General features: G+C 43.9%; 2 protein-coding genes across 5 annotated transcripts in view; one reads left to right on the top strand and one right to left on the bottom strand.

Annotated features, from left to right (window-relative positions):
* The window catches only part of praf2 (PRA1 domain family, member 2), a 72628-nt gene extending 71551 nt beyond the window's left edge, over positions 1-1077 (bottom strand). For both annotated transcript variants that reach the window (XM_061026384.1, XM_061026383.1), the window contains exons 1-2: positions 724-1077; positions 9-226 (exon numbers count right to left, since the gene is read on the bottom strand). In XM_061026384.1, coding sequence (XP_060882367.1) covers positions 9-226; positions 724-902 — 397 coding nt within the window. In that variant the 5' untranslated portion in view covers positions 903-1077. The remainder of the gene's footprint in view (positions 1-8; positions 227-723) is intronic.
* Positions 1078-3019: 1942 nt separating this feature from the next.
* On the top strand, positions 3020-15164 carry copz2 (COPI coat complex subunit zeta 2). Of its 3 annotated transcripts, none has more exons than XR_009665683.1 (10): positions 3020-3184; positions 8562-8630; positions 9121-9205; positions 9942-10033; positions 10533-10588; positions 11293-11370; positions 11839-11890; positions 11992-12096; positions 12795-12833; positions 14765-15164. XR_009665683.1 is itself a non-coding variant. In XM_061026381.1 (10 exons), exons 1-10 carry the CDS (start codon positions 3167-3169, stop codon positions 14810-14812), a joined length of 570 nt encoding a protein of 189 aa, XP_060882364.1. In that variant the 5' UTR covers positions 3021-3166; the 3' UTR covers positions 14813-15164. The 3 variants fall into 3 exon arrangements, 2 of the variants coding, with proteins under 2 accessions (XP_060882364.1, XP_060882365.1); XM_061026381.1 differs by lacking the exon at positions 11992-12096 and adding an exon at positions 13700-13732 and having other exon boundaries at positions 3021-3184; XM_061026382.1 differs by lacking the exon at positions 11992-12096 and having other exon boundaries at positions 3021-3184.
* The last annotated feature ends 1267 nt before the right edge of the window (positions 15165-16431 follow it).

The raw sequence follows: 16431 nt of genomic DNA, 5'->3' as shown, positions 1-16431 counted from the left end.
TGTCTCACTCAGTATCGGGAAGGCTATCCCGAACAGGAACACGGCCACGCCTCCCAGGACCGATATGAAGAGGTAGCTGCACAGAAGGATGGCCAACACAGCGACGGTCGGGTGGTTTCTACGGAAACGGCGAATAGGAGCTTGATTCTCAGCGGCCCAGACGAAACCGAAGAACAACAAGGTGACCACGGTCGCCCCGACGAACAGCTGGAGGGGCTGGAAGTACCTGAGAGGAAGAGACATGGGGGAGGAGCCAATCACAAACGTTTTTATGAATGAAAGTTGTCTGCTAGGTGTCACCTCAGCTGATTCAGTCCCTGACCTTTAACCTCTGCCTATCTCTGTCTTTACATTGTTTCCCTGTCTGACCCTCTTCTATAACACAGACAGAAGACGCCTTTGGGATGCAGCAGCTTTCAAATGCAGTAAACTCATGATTGCACACTAATTATCAAAAGCCTGCAGCAACTGCTTCTAATTCAATGATGATCTTATGAATATGTCTGCATCACAAAAACACGAGCATTTGTTACATCAAACCTTGTTGAAGAAGACGGCTCAGTCTGACAGCTGATATAAAGAAACTCTGACAAAACAGAAAAACGAGAAAATCAAAGTTCACTGTAAGAGACACACACACACACACACACACACACACACACACACACACACACAGGATGGGGGGGGGGGGGGGGATGACCACGTCATTAAACAGACTCTCACCCCACCAGCAGCAGCAGCAGGACCCCGCTCAGGAAGTAGTTGCTCTGGTAGTACAGCAGGTTGTTGATGATCCGGTTGTTCCAGCGGTCCAGGTCCCGCACGTCCGGCACCGCGAACCGGGCCGAGCTGAGCAGGAAGTCATCCAGGCTGCGGAGGGGAGGCGGCTGCACGCCATCCATCTTTACACAGCGAGAGAAAAAAACTGGAGTTCCCAGAATGCAACCCGGGAAGGAAAACGGGGGACGTAAGGGGGCGGGGTCGCTGTGTTACTGAGGAGGCGCGTGCTCGAGCATCGAGAACGCGCGTGTTTTAGATATTTCTCATATTTGTTCAAAAACTGGCACCAAAACATCATGTATGACTTTATTTTAAAGAAAATAACTTATTTTATTTTGGAGAGTTGAACATTTTAACTTTATTCTGAACTACAGAAGCCGTAAACGGACATTAATCCAAACATTTTGTTTTATTCCATATCCCCGCGATAACGAGGCTGATTATCCTGTGGTAACGATGTCATTATCTCGAGAAAGCGACAGGAATGAACTTGTTATCATGAGGAAACGCAGCTTCACATGATCTGATTCACCTGATACTGGCGTCAGTAAAACAAACATTTCAGCCTCTGCCTGAAAAGTTTTGTTTCAGCTGCTGTCTCTTTAAGGACTCCCTCCCTCAAGTGCCCACTTGCTTCTGATTGGACAGCTCTTTGAAAGCTTTCCACGGGGGCCAAACGCTGCAGGGCTGCCAGAGGAGGGCAGCGTTAGGAGAAGAGAGTCTATGTAAGCGGTTTCAGCGGCTGAAGTCGAGGCTTGAAGCCGTCTGGTGAAATTCTTGGTTTTGAATTGGGAAACGTTTACCTCATGATCTGAAACTTTGCCCACGGTTTAGTTGGAGCATCCAGCATTGTGACACTTTATGTGTTTTAAAATGGAGATCAGCAGAAAAGGTCAACTTCAACATTCTCCGCCATTTATAGCAAGAATTTATTTTTTAACTGGTGAAGCCATTGAATATTGAAATTGATGGAAATGTCTGAGTGTCTCAAACCTGCACTCTGTCTATTGGCCAGCAGGGGGCGACTAAACTTGCTGCAGGACATCAAATTTAACAGAAGTCTATGATATAATGTCCCGTCTCAGTTAAGTTTTTATTAGTTTATGGTCTCAATCTCTTGTTTCAAGTCTTAAACACATCATGACATGAACACACATTTTCCCTCTGAGCCTCGGGCGTCCTTCATGTAATACTGAAATGATTGCAGGTTTCCCACATCAGCATTCACATCAGGATCGTGAAGATACCAGATTTTAAACTTTGATCGACTCTAGTAAAATCGATACCCATTGCAGTATAACGGCAACAGAAATAGAAATCCTAGACACGCAATATGGGGTAATTTATTGTTGTTAAAAATCAGCAACATTTCAGTTTTGAAAGCTTTGGTCCTATTTTACAATATTTTTTTAATATAACAGAGATTGTCCATCCATCCTCTCATCCGAGGTCAACCCAGACGTCCCTCTTCCCAGCAACATTTTTCAATTCTCCTGGGGGATCCAGACGCGTTCCCAGGCCAGGTCTAACCCGGCGGTGTCCTCCCATTTGGGCACACCCTGAAAACCTCCAAATCATTCTGATCAGAATCCTGAAATGTCCAAGCCCCTCCCCCTCTCTCTGAGGCTGAGCTCAGACGACCTCCAGATGAAACTCTTTTCAGCCGCTCGTTCCCATGATCTTATTCTTTCGGTCACTAAAGCAGCACGCCGCAGTACTGCTGACACTGCATGTATTGTTAATAAGTCCTGTCTTCACAAAGTTTGTCATAAAGCCATACAGGACACTTCAACACATTGCTGCATTGTCACATTGTCACCTTTAAGGCTGTCAACATTTGCAATATTTGAAACTTGTCAATACCTCATGTTTTAAAAAAATCTCTCTAAGTTAAATGATTGATGCATCAAGTAGTAAAGCTTTTAAAAAACAGCTGCTGCGAGCCAAAGAGAGAGAGAGGACTGTATCTGGGCTTCCATGTTGCCAATCTATTGGTGCAATTTATTCAGTTCAGGGTTTTGCAATGTTTGATCATTAACGACAAGAAACTAAAATACCGTCGTTGTGGTTTGTAACACGCATCGATATCGTTTATTATTAGTTGCATCATACCGAAGTTTAAAACTCTGGTTTAGTGACAACACAAGTCACTCTATGAGGAGCACAAAGACTTTTATTGTGAAGGGGTGTCGGGAGCGCGCTCTGCTGTAGGCTCAGTGCTCCTATCCGGTTGAATGCTGCGGGAGCGGGAGCGCGCCCGGGCGGCTCCGTGAGAGAAAAAAAAGAGAAGCGGAGCTCTCGGTGTGACAGCTCAGAGCTGTCCACGTCAACACACCGAGAGAGAGAGAGAGAGAGAGAGAGAGAGAGAGAGAGACCGGCGGCCGCGATGGACTCCACGTCTCCGGTGAGTCTCTGCGCCGGTCCACCAGGCCGCGGACACACACATTGACACCTGTGGGGTTGTGTGTTGGGCAGTTTGTGTTGTGTTTATGTGCTGTTTGTGTGAGCGCGCGGGACATTTGTTGCATTAGGGCAGTTTCTGTGTAGGGGAGGGGGTGGGGAGGAGGGGGGCTCGGCTGCAGAGTCTTCATCTATCACGAACAGGTTTTTAAATATTTGGATTCATCATTGTGTGTGAATGTGTGTGAGTGTGTGTGAGTCGTCATGGTGTGTGTCGGTGCACGCGCAGGCCTGATCAGAACAGTTTTTCCGTCCACGCGGGTATAAATAGTGCAGCTCGCTCGTGCTGGACGCGGTGACACAACTTATCAGGGTGTTAAGTTAACTCCATTACACCAGACACACACACACACACACACACACACACAGACACACACACTGAGCCCGCTGCACGCGCAACAGGACGGAGCAGTCAGAGCTTCAGCTCCTGCAGGATCACCTGTAGAGACTCGATCTCTGTGTGTGTGTGTGTGTGTGTGTGTGTGTGTGTGTGTGTGTGTGTGTGTGTGTGTGTGTGTGTGTGTGTGTGTGTGTGTGTGTGTGTGTGTGTGTGTGTGTGTGTGTGTGTGTGTGTGTGTGTGTGTGTGTGTGTGTGTGTGTGTGTGTGTGTGTGTGTGTGTGTGTGTGAGACACATTAGGAGACGTGTGTGAGTGTGTGTGCAGTCAGAGCAGGGTTTTGTGTGTTTAAATGTCTGCTTGTGTTGAGCATATGTGCACAGATCGTTGACGTGTAGAGCGGAGTAGGTGCCACGTCCACCGTCTCTCTCTCTCTCTCTCTCTCTCTTTCCTCTGCCTCATTGCTCTCTTTATCTAAATGTCTCTATGAATGGAAAGTTACTAAAATAATTTACTCAAGTTAAGAATTTAAAATGAATCCATCAGTCATTACGGTATTTAAATATTATTTTACAACTCTGGTCCTATTTTTAGCCTTTATTTAGAAAGTACAGTGGACAGAGTGATATCAGAGAGAGGGAGAGAGAGGGAGAGAGAACATGACATGACGGAATGACATGCAGGAAAGGAGCCACAAGTTAGACTTGAACCCCAGGCCCCCCGCTTGGAGGACAATAGCCTCCTTACAAGGGTAAGCTAGACCATCTGCACTATATGACAAAAAGGTAGCGTTTGATTCTTATGACGATCATTTTGATTGATTTTGAGATCAGGATTATTAAACACGATTAATCACATGGGGTTCGCTTCAATCATGCAAAATATTCATGCATCACATTTTAACCAAAGCAACAACCTCTGGTGTTGGAAAGTGAAGCTGATGCTGAAGTGCAGTTCCTCAAGTGTCCACTAGGCTGGCTGCAGAAGCACAGGAAGTCACATACACACCCATTCTAAAAAGCCTGTTTTTACAGCAGAGATTAACATGATTAGCTCATGTCTCGTTCGACACACACTGTACGGGGGGTGAATGTTTTGATGACTCATCAGTTTTGATTTGATGAAGGATAAGAGTTATTCACAATAAGTCGTGTAGCTGACCTGCCAGTTGGCCTATAGCGGTTAGCTCGCGTGCAGCATGAACAGAGGCCGTTGTCCTCGCAGCAGGCGGCCTCGGGTTCGAGCCCAACATGTGTCTCCTTTCCTGCTCTCTCTCTCTCTCTCTCTCTCTCTCTCCCTGGTTTCTGACTCTCTCCACAGGTCGTCTGAATGAAGGCATAAAAAGCCCAGAAATAAATCTCATACAAGAAAACTAGGACTTGTTTATTCTGCAAATGAAAGGTTTCTTCACAGAACTGTTAATTATCTGGTTCTGTTTGAAACGCACAAAGTCCGTCTGAACGTCTGAACAGAGTTAGGTCTGAACTTCTGTCAGTTATTCTTTTTTTTACAGCATCAACTTCCTGCATGGAGAGTCCAGAGTATATCCGGTCTGTAATTTGAGGAAAAATCAAAAGTCAATAAAAAATGTCAGTTTAGAAAAAATTCAAAATGAGACGAGTGAATGTGTGTTTTTGGTTTCTTCTTAATCTGTGACTCATAAAACATGGAGACCAGAAAAACAACAACGACATCATGATAAAGTCAAAGACACTTTGAGTTTAAATCCTGATCCAGATCACACAGACGCTTTCTCCTCTTAGACTTCCACTGAGACTGTTTCTGGACGTGAGCTCTTTATTCATGAAGGACTTTTTCACATTTTTTGTTGTGCCAAATCAGTTTAAGGCTGACATCACGTACGCCTGACTACTGATTCAGAGAGGAGGGTTTTTATTGGGCAGATGAGGTCACCTGTTGGATAAACTCGGACGTGTTTTTATCGTCAAACATGAGAGAAAATGTTGCATTGTGGGAGTCTGACCCAGAAGAAGTCGTGAAACAAACATCAGAATCGGCTAAATTGTGATATCAAACTTAAGTATCGGCTCTGATTTTCCTTCATCTTCATTTCACACCTTCATCAGAGATCTCAAACCGAAGCGGTAGACCAGGCCTGTTCAACTGGCGGCCCAGGGGCCAACTCCGGCCCGCGCATGACATCAGACTGGCCAACGGATTAGTTCTATTTACAATTAAAAAATAAATAATAAACAGGAAAACTTCTGAATGCCTCAGTAAAGTTTTAAAAACAGAACCGCACTCCCGTTTAATAGAACATCTTTGGTCCTGTGCTCGCAGCCTATTACAAGCTTGTGTTGTTGATGGGAAAAGCGGCTTTCGCACTGTGTACTACTGTGGTGGGCTTGCTATTCTTGCCTGGTCTGGAGACCATCCCTCCTCATTTCCACCTCATCATCCGAGCTTTATAATTTGCTGCATCATTGGTTAAGCTGTTGATCTCGGGTTGTTTCAGTGCTGAGGTGTGTTCAGGATCACCCTTCATGTGGTGTAAAAAGCGGCTCCCTGAGGACAGGGCAGGACCAGGATTAGCTGGTTACACCAGCTGTGTGTGGGGTCAGATTCAGTCAGGGTGTATTGTTCAGTAGATTAAAGTGTCACTATATTTAAACAGGTTTTCTCCTCTTATTGATTTGTTGTATTCAACATTTGGACTTTTTGTTATTTGGAGGTGTAACCACAGCACGGCGGGCTGAGAGGGCGGAGGAGGAGAACAGGTTTAATTGGACGGGGCCGACAGTCTGACCTGACGCAGACGGAGATGTGATTCATGACATGAGATGTTTATTTAAAGAAATATGCAAACCCTGTAAAGCTTTGCCATCCGTCTTTGTATGCATTATTTAAATCTTTGAGACCTGACAAACTTGTAGCTCTCATTGTTTTCTGTTTTAAACATTGCAAAACTATTTCAACATTTCAAATCATGTTTTGTTGACATGCCTACAAGCTCGCAATCTTTTTCTGCGCTGCATTTCTTTTGGGCGAGCTACACCATGAACCTGTCGACCAGAAGAGAAGCCCTAAACATCAACATGTATCTTTTGCATAAATGTGTTTGAATGTTTGTGTTTGTTTGTTTGAGTACACAAGAACAAACAAAGCTAGAAACACAGAACTGCACAGACGGAGGTCTCCATCAGACCCACTATCTTAGATGTTTGCATCCCAAAAATCCTCAGCAGTTTTAGGAGAAAGAAGACTTCTTGTCCTGCAGATTTGACGTATTGATGAGTTCCACAGCCAAAGCTTGAGAAGACATTTGCATTACACCATAATCACTGTTTCAGATGGAGGAATGCTCAACTTAAACCATGTTGGATGAACCCAGCGAGGTCTGGAACATGTGAGCGACAGTTTTAGAAGACAGCAGCTCGTCGTTTTAAACCAAAATATGTACGAGTTCTGCAGAGGTTATCGTTGATAAATCCCTGTGTGTGAGTTCAAGCTCCACATCTTTGGACACATGCAAAGCGTGAGTTCAAACAGCCGGAGTATCAGATGAAGTCAAAGGGTTTCATAGCTTTAGAAAGTTATTTGAATGATTCCTTAATGAGTGTTTGAGAGGAAGGAATGCACGAGTTCCACAGCCGCAGAGTCAGACAAACCAGAGCCACTTCCAGACGAACGGTTTGTAGAAGTATAAAGCTCACTGATTTAGACCAAAACGTGGAAGATCTCTACAGCTGTTTGAGAAGTATGCATGAGCGAGTTCTAGGGTTTCAGACGAACACATGCAGGAGTTTCACAGAGATCGTTACGGTCCACACACTCCGAGTTTAAGACCTAAGAATGTGATGGTGGGTACGCAAGAGGCTGACATTTTTTTAATATCTCATGACCGAGATTCCTGACTTTTAGATCAACACATGCAAATGCTTCACACCCACAGTTCAAGACAAATACAGGCATGTGCTCCATGATCATCACTGTCTTAGAAGAAGGTAAATGTGAGATCAACAATCAAACTTTAAGTTCCAGTTTAAAGGAAAAGCATGCAAAGAGTCTGCAGCCACAAACACATGCACGGCATGCAGGGACACAGCTCATGCATGTGCAGCCACAGTTTAAGAACTTATAATTAATTCTTCTGCTTGACATCAGATGATTGCAAGCAAGGATCTAGAAAAAAGGGAACAATGTCAGTAAGAGCAAAGGATCAGCTTTGAGTCTGATTGGACACACAGGTGCTGACAGGAAGTGACCAGAGGCAAAGCATTGAGGGCAGTTCTTGAGAGCTCTAATCAGTATAGAAACCATCTTATAAGTCGTCGTTATCAAACAAAAACCATCATCATCATCATCATCATCAATAATATGGAGACCATCATCATTAAGTTAGTAGGTATTCATGAAAGAGCTGGGTCTTTAGCTTTCTCTTAAAGGTGCAGAGGGACTCTGCAGATCCAATGGAGTTTGGAAGTTCATTCCACCACCGGGGGGCGACAGAGGAGAAGAGTCAAGTTAGCGTCTTAACATGTAAAAATCTGCCGTCAGCCTTCTCTTTCTGTGTCAGTGGTATGATCCACCCGTCTTCCTCTTCATCTCCATTTTCTCTAAACATCAGATGCTGGATGTGGTGGGATCCTGGTCTAAGTTCTGTGATACACTCTGACTGTGAATCTATGCTAGTCAGTGCATAACAGAACTTTGTCCCGGGTCTGAAAACTCTTCTCAGGGACGGACTGATGGACGGAGGAGGGAAGTGTTTGCAGGAGAAGTGATGATGTCTTCAGTAAGGACTCTGCAGAGATCAGGAAACTGAGAGTGAATGTTGAGAAGGTGATTCAGTAAAGGAAGGTCGTATCAGGTTAATAGATGTTGATTAAACACACGGTCAGGTGTCAGAGGAATGGCTCCACCTGTGGTGTTATGAAGTATATCTCTCTGCTGGTTCTCGATGTTTCTCTGAAGTGACTCTGAAGGACTCAGTCATTAAAGACGTTCTGTTGTTCTCGTTGCAGGAACCTTCACTCTACACAGTGAAAGCTGTTTTTATCCTGGACAATGACGGGAACAGACTTCTGTCAAAGGTAAGGAGGACCTGTGATGTTTCATGTTTCAGCCCATTAACCACAAACTGTGGTAGTTCTAAAACTCTTATAGAAATGTAAATGATATATGAGAGGGGGCATGCTGATTGTTTGGGAAACATGCAGTTTGTTTGACTTCAGGCTGTTGTCTTCAGAAGTATCAGCCGGGCTGTTAGCATAACTTAGCTTAGCACAAAGGCTGGAAACGGGTAAATAAAAAGCTCGACATAGGCAGGCGACACACGAGACGATTGTAGGTGGGATTTAAGCCTGATTTACCCCCCAAAGATCGGGAAGGGTAGGGGGGATTTGCAGCAACCGATTATTTGGCCAAATAATCCTCCAGTGTGTGGTGTCCATATGATTATTTATCTGCTCCAGATCATTCCCCCCGATCTGGACTCATAAATATCAGACATTAGAAGTCGTGAATTTTTTTCCTTCACGTGTGAAAGCTCTAACTGATTCATCCTGTGTGTTTGTGTTTCAGTACTACGACCGAGAGCTCTACCCGTCCATGAAGGAGCAGAAGAACTTTGAGAGGAACGTTTTCAACAAGACGCACAAAGCAGACAGTGAGTTCTTCTTCTCTGTCTCTGTCCGTCCTCTCACACGTCTCCAGTGTTGTCTGTAGCAACCGCCGACTCCGGCCCGAGGCCTTCTTCACCCTTTATGTTCAAACTGTTCTGTCAGAGAGAAAACTTCAACAAAGACACATTGATTTGTCTCTTCAGAGGAACATGATGACATTTTGCTGTTTTTTTTTGTTTCCCTGCAGAGAAAGTTGAATGTTGAGAAGATGTTCTCACAGCTGACACCTGAGTCTCTGCCCCGTCTCCTCTTTCTGTTCCAAACTCCTCCCGCATTCCTCCTTTTCTCCTCTCCTTTCTTCTCCCTGTCATGCTATCTCCCCTCTCCTCCCCTCCCTCCTCCTCCTCCCTTTGTCCTTCCCTGCTCCCACCCTTCCTTCATCCTTATATTTCCTCTTCTGCTCCCTGTCTTCCTCCTCTCCTACTCAAGGTTCTACCGTCTACTTAAAGTTCTTCTTTTTATGTCAACTTGCTTTTCCACCCTTCACCTCTGTCTTTAAGGAGTCATACGGTTGTGATGCCAGATTTTTAAGACTTTGATACGACTCTAGTAAAAATCTATACTGACACCTGTTTTTAAATCACAGCAACAAAAACAAATGTCCGAGGCGATCAATAAAGGCAATTTGATTTCTGTTATGAGAAGTAAAACACAAAAAGGTATTTCTGTGCTCCATCCCTCCCTGACCTCCTCCCCCCTCTCTCCGTCTCCTCCCTGCAGATGAGATAGCGTTCGTGGAGGGGATGACCATCGTCTACAAGAGCAGCATCGATCTCTTCTTCTACGTGGTGGGAAGTTCTCAGGAGAACGAGGTAAAGGCAATTCAGTCTCCTCTGACCAAAACTATTCTGCTCTTGGAGCTTATTAGAAACATGCAGAGGCTTTTTAGGTCGGGTACAATCACTTCTATCTGAACCACTTCTCTTGCCCGCTTCCATCGCTGCAACACCTGTTGGTTTGACCTGATAACTGCTCTCATATCTGGCAAACCGAGGGGCGTCCAAAACGGCCGTGTGGGGGGTCTTAAAACCGCCTACCTTCTCTGGTCCAAACAAATCCAGAGCATTCAGGACCAGAATCTAAAGTTAGAAGGAGGACATACTGACTGCTGCATTGTTGTCAGAGAAGCCAGCACTTCAACATGTTTTCTTAATGTCTGATCATATAGTAAGATCACTTTATCATTTCACTCACTACACATCTCACTGATTGGACCTTTGGGATAATGCAACCTGCTCATTTCTTGTTTTTACCTTGTTCTTGTTGTTGCTGAGTGCAAAGAAGTGACAACGTTCTTCTCTCTCTCTCTAGTTGATGCTGATGTCCGTCCTGAACTGCATCTTTGAGTCGCTCAGTCAGATCCTCAAGTACGTCCTCTCGTCCCGTCTCACACATGTCTGAGTCTTAAAAGTTCAAGTAGAAAACGCAGCAATAAATGAATAAAATCTGAACATGGCAGCAGAGTTTGGACACTTGGTTCTTATTTTCGATTTTATTGAACATTTTAGGGGAAGCACAGCTGTGTGTGTATATGTGTGTGTTTCAGTGTGTATGTGTTTCAATGTGTGTGTGTGTTTCAGTGTGTGTGTGTTTCAGTGTGTATGTGTTTCAATGTGTGTGTGTGTGTGTGTGTGTGTTTCAGTGTGTATGTGTTTCAATGTGTGTGTGTGTGTGTGTGTGTGTGTTTCAGTGTGTGTGTGTTTCAGCATGTGTGTGTTTGTCTCACTGTTGACTGGAACATTATCAGCCACACAGCGGCTGATGTGGTTGCTATGGAAACAGATGCAGCTGTAATGCAGCGAGGAGATCATTATTCATTTGGAGAGATTTTCGGCTTTGAGAAGTTTCACAGTGAAATATGTAAATGTTCACGTTTCAAGTGTTACAGCGAAACCAGATGCTGCCCTTTTCTTTTTTTAACCCTCGCTCTCTCCCAAGACGCCAGACTACATTTGGTAGTGTAGTGTAATTTTGGTGTGTAATCCACTTGTCTGACACTTTAAATGATATTTCATTGTATCCTGAGTATTATTATGGGCTGTATGTGGCTGATTGTTTTGTTTCTCTGCAGGAAAAACGTGGAGCGGAGGTGTTTACTGGACAACATGGAGGGAGTGTTTCTGGTTGTGGATGAAATCATTGACGGAGGGTAAGAGAGAAATAATATTAACAGCTCATTAAAGTCAAAACACAAAATATTCTCAATTTAAAATTTCTCAAATTTTAGTTTATATGAACTCTTAAAGGAGCAGTATGTAACTCTAACACCTAGTGGTTAAAATGGGTACTGCAGTCTAAATTCTAAACATTGCAGAGAGCTGTCTCCCCCCCTCCTCTCTAGAGTCAATGCAGGTTGCCATGTGGTGGACACTGAAGCTTCAGTGTTTATCCAGCTCTGCATGGGTCTGTAAACCTTTCTGCGCTCTAACCTCTCTCCATTTTTCAAAAGCATCTCCAATATTGATCCTAGTTTGACACACAAACAAGCTGACATATGACAGGTTTCACAAGTATTGCCACACCTAAGAATGTAAAAAAGGCAGATAACTTCCCAGAAACACTCCATTTCCTCGTGCTGTGTACTCACTCCTGATTGGCTGAATTCTTCTGTTGTCAGGGTGATTCTGGAGAGCGACCCCCAGCAGGTCCTACAGAAGGTCAACTACAGGGTAAGAAAACTGTCAATCATCCAGGCTACCTCGTCTGCTTCCTGCCTCCTCTTACCTGCTTCACCTTTCCTTCTCTCCTTCTCTCCTCTGATTGGTGTCAGCTAATGTCAGAGCAAGCCTATGGCTTCGTCCTGTTTGATTACATCACCGGTAACCTAGAGGGACAAACAGACAAGAACCAGCTGCTGTAGACAGACAGACAGAGGGTGAGAGAGAGAGAGAGAGATCGAGAGCGAGCGAGAGAGAGAGAGAGGGTGAGAGAGAGAGAGCGAGAGAGAGAGAGAGAGAGAGAATGCCTGGTGAGAGAGCGTGCTGACTAACAAAGAGGATTGTGCTTTCTATTTTTAACACTTTGGCCAGCTGGTGGCGCTAGAGGAAAAGTCAGTAATATCAGTAAACAGTATTTTTATCCGCCATGATGGTCCTACAAAAGGTCGAGAGAGTCCACAAAGCTTCCACCAAGCGGTCCATACCAGTTCTGTACGGTTCGCATTGATTGGTGTTTCCACTGTCAAAAGTTGAGAATGGTTTGGTTGAGCTGTTAACCAATCATGGACGGTTTAAGATGCATTATGTTCGCAGGCCACACCCCCCCCCTCCCCCCCTCCAATTGTTAGCAGGGAAAATCCAGCCTAAACGGTCTCGTGTGTAGCCAGCCTAAGTTAGATCATAACTTACAGAATAAACATCTCACTGTAATGAAGAAGACTTGAAACCAGAGGTTGGAGTCGCCCCCTGCTGGCCACAAAGAAACACAAACTTTTTTTTTAACAGTTTGTTTAACCGGCTTTGAATGTCACTGACCTTCAGAATGTGATGTTGTTTATTAAAGATCTAATCCTGAGAGTGTTTAGAGTGTTTTACATCTTTCTCTTGTGAACACGATGATGTTGTTTTTTTACAGGCGGATGAAAACCCGTTATCTGAACAGAGCGTGGCCCAGGTAACACACACACACACACACACACTCACTCACTCACTCACTCACTCACTCACTCACTCACTCACTCACTTAGTATTCACAGAGTGAGATTCTGTGTTGGTAGCTGCTAATTGTTGCTAACACATGAATAAAGTAAAGTTCTAAAGTGACTGGTTGTAAAACGTGGAGCTCAGACTTGTTGGACGGTCTGTTAGTCCAATAAATCTCACAGAGAGACAGATTATTAGTCTGATATTTACATCAACAAATCTCCAAAAGGTTCCAACAGCACAAACACGGCCCAGAGGTTCAAGGTCAGGGACTGAATGAGCTGAGGCGGCACCTAGCAGACAGCTAGCAGCTCCCATCTGTCACTCAAAGAGGCCACGCCCCCTAATTCTACATCCCTTTAAGCCTTAATTAGGACTCTATGGAGACTGACTCACTGCAGGAGACAGACTCTAGTGGACACTGGAGGAACTGCAGCTGTAAAGTTGGACATTTTAACAAAGTTTTTGAGTAGCTGAGGTCGCCTGTGACTATTGAGACTTCTCACAGATAAACACATGAATAATCTGTCATTCAGACACAACTCTTCTACATATTCACCCCTCACGTCTGATAATAACATAACTCTGTTTAAACAGAGGAAAACATCGACTTCTGCATGAAGTCCGTCTGCACGCTCTGGCTGCAGCTCACCATGCATGCTTCTTCTTCTTCACATGTGCAGCAGCAGGCTGATAGATTAACATGAAGGAGCTCTGTGGCTCTGAATACAGGACAGATGTGAAGCTGTCTCTGGCCTCCTGTGATGCTCTGACCTGCATGAGTCTGTTCTTTGTGTTCTCTAAGCTTCTCTCTCTCTGTTGCTTTAACCCTCACAGCACATAACAGAGAAACTGGCTCTGACCACTAACGTAAGTCTCTACTAACCACACCAAGCTTCTTCTCCTGCAGCACCGCATCAAACACACACACCGGGAAAATAAACACTCAGTGATATAAAGTTGAGTACCGAGGTGATCATCGTTAAGGAAAACTAACAAAATTAAGTAAAGTAAAAGGATTTACCAAAAACTAAACTTTACAAAAATAACTCTGATAAAATAAAATGATCAAGAAAATGTCCTTAGTGATTGACTTTAACACAAACACACCGAGTGACACATAATCTGCCCTCGACGTTAGAGGTTTTTGAAAACAAAGATGTAAGAGGGGGGGGGGGGGGGCTTTGTCAACATCAGAACTGCAAATGTAAACTAAATGCACGATAACACACACAAGAATTCAAAGGGACGCTCCAGGTAAAAAAGGTTGGAGACCACCACTGTGCTGTAGTAGTGGTTCCCATCCTTTTTAGTTTCTGAGCTCCATGCGCCCCCTGCTGTTAGAATGAGGTACAGCAGCCTCGAGGAACAGGGCAGAGTATCTCCTGGTTCTTTGGAGGACTGAACATAAATAAGAAGGAACTAAACCAAGAGGAGCTTTATAAAGACTCAACCAGTGTTTATACCTGCACACCTTCAAGGACGGCCAATCAGATTCAGCGTACAGGTCACAGTGATGAGTAGGGCCAAATACACAGTGTCCAATGTGTGTAAACATTTGGTTGAGGCGCCCGTATACAGCACATCTCTGTAATCTAACAAAGAAAGAAAGGTTGATGACTCATGAAGTTTCCTCGCTCTGAGGGGAAAAGCAGGATTTATTTCTCTAATAAAACTTCACCTTAAGTTCAGAGGCCAATTTGGTGACACGTGCTTTAAGACGAGTACTTGTAGCTTTTAACGAGCTCGATGAGATTTCTTAAAAAGTTCAAATCAACGGGACATGAGTACTTCACTTAAATTAGAAAACAACATGAGTTCTGTCTGTGCTGTTTGGATTTGGCGTTCCCGCCCTCGGGGTCGAGGCGCTCTAACGTGTTGCTCTCTCTGTTTGTTTTCCAGGTTCTGCAGTCGGCTAAGGAGCAGATCAAATGGTCCATCCTGAAATGACCCGGAACACAAACATGTTTTTTTTATAGAAAGAGTCATCACGGGCGGGTTTGTAGAGCTTATAACGAGGCGGTAACGGGGTTGAATCTGTGTGAGGTGGCGTTTGTAATTTATTTAGAGAGCGTCATTACTCCCCGAGTGAAGAAAGAGACACGCTCAGCGCAGAGGGTTAGTGGTTAGAGAGCCGAACTAAAGGAGTCTGATTAGTGATCGATGTTTTAGGTGGAGCAGGATCTTCTCCTCGCATTATCTCATAAAGCAGAAAAAAAAACACGCGCTTCATTTGTTGTTTTTCAATTAATCTCAATTAATCAAAATTTCACATTTAAAAATAAAACTTGTGAGGATTTTATTTTGAAGGTTTGTACTGCGTTAGGCCCGTGTCCTCCTAGCTTATTTTTTTTCAATTGTTTTCAACGAGTGGAGAGCGTTCGCAGCAGAAAGAGCCCGGCGTCTTTTTGTCAGAGTGCTCCGCGTTTTTGTGCAGCCGCTCTGAGCGCTCAAGTTGAAAATCGTTTTTGTTACTGGCGCTCTTTTCCTAATTTATGATTTCCCCCGTAGTTTTGACGCCTTGTAATCACATCCTGCTCGCTCCGTGTCAAAAAGATCTCATATATCAAACATGTAGTAAATAGTAACGGAGCGGTGTCGGCCATACAGGAAGTGGTTAGGGATCCCAAAGTGATTTATGAGGTCAAACAGCTCAAAGGGACGGTAACAAAGGTCAGTGTGATGTCATAAGGTGAATGTGTGATGTCATAAGGTGAATGTGTGATGTCATAAGGTGAATATTACTTTGGACTCGTCAGCTGAGCTGTCTGAGAGTTTGTTGAAGTGAAATGAGACATTCAAAGATGCAGCAGTGTCCTTCTTTTACATCACTGAGACTACAGGGAGACACTGAGGACGACTCTCTAAGGAGAGCGTGAAGGGACAAAAGGCATGAGATGTAAAATAAACAAATGCATTAACGACCTTAATTAATCCTAATTAACTCGTTAAAGATCACAGCCCTCTTTTCTTTGTAAATAGTGATTTATTAAAATTTAAATAAAACTGTTTTATACGTGAAGAATTTATTTCACCTGATTGTTTCATTAGCTGAATATTTTCTGAACGTCCTCGTTAACTGAAAATATCTAAACTGGTATTTTATATCTAATAATTTATAAATAAATATAAAGAAGTAGAAACCGACTAAATTCAAACGCAGCAAATTCTAAATGATAACATCGTTTTTTTTAAAGAACAGCTGGTGTTGAGTGATCGCTCGTTTTGAGGCTTTTCCACTAAATGTCTCACGTTGGGAGGAGAGGGGGGATGATGGCGTGCAGGAAGGGCCGAGGTCGGATTCAAACCCTTGGCCCCTGTGATGAGGACTACAGCCTCTGTACATGGGGCGCACATCATAACCGCTGGGCTCACGGCGCCCCTAATGTCTCACATTCATAAAGTGTAATGTTCTGAATTAAACATCCTCAAAGTTCATCAGAAGGTCGTTAAATAAAGAAACTAACTTTTTTAACTCATGAAGGAAATCAAACATCTGCTCGTGTAATGAACCGTTTAAATCAAAAAGGAACTCAAAGAATCTAGAAATTAAATATAAAGAATTTATA

The sequence above is a fragment of the Labrus mixtus genome, chromosome 20 (genome assembly GCF_963584025.1).
Source record: "Labrus mixtus chromosome 20, fLabMix1.1, whole genome shotgun sequence".
Taxonomy (NCBI): Eukaryota; Metazoa; Chordata; class Actinopteri; order Labriformes; family Labridae; genus Labrus; species Labrus mixtus.
The sequence above is the reverse complement of the archived record's forward strand: the minus strand, read 5'-3'. Positions and strand labels throughout refer to the sequence as shown.

What these genes read in the sequence shown, in the direction of transcription:
- copz2 (XM_061026381.1), top strand. An exon ending in GGAACAGACTTCTGTCAAAG is followed by an intron (nt 8,631 to 9,120) that starts GTAAGGAGGACC and finishes TTTGTGTTTCAG; the next exon opens with TACTACGACCGAGAGCTCTA. An exon ending in CTGAACAGAGCGTGGCCCAG is followed by an intron (nt 12,834 to 13,699) that starts GTAACACACACA and finishes TAACCCTCACAG; the next exon opens with CACATAACAGAGAAACTGGC.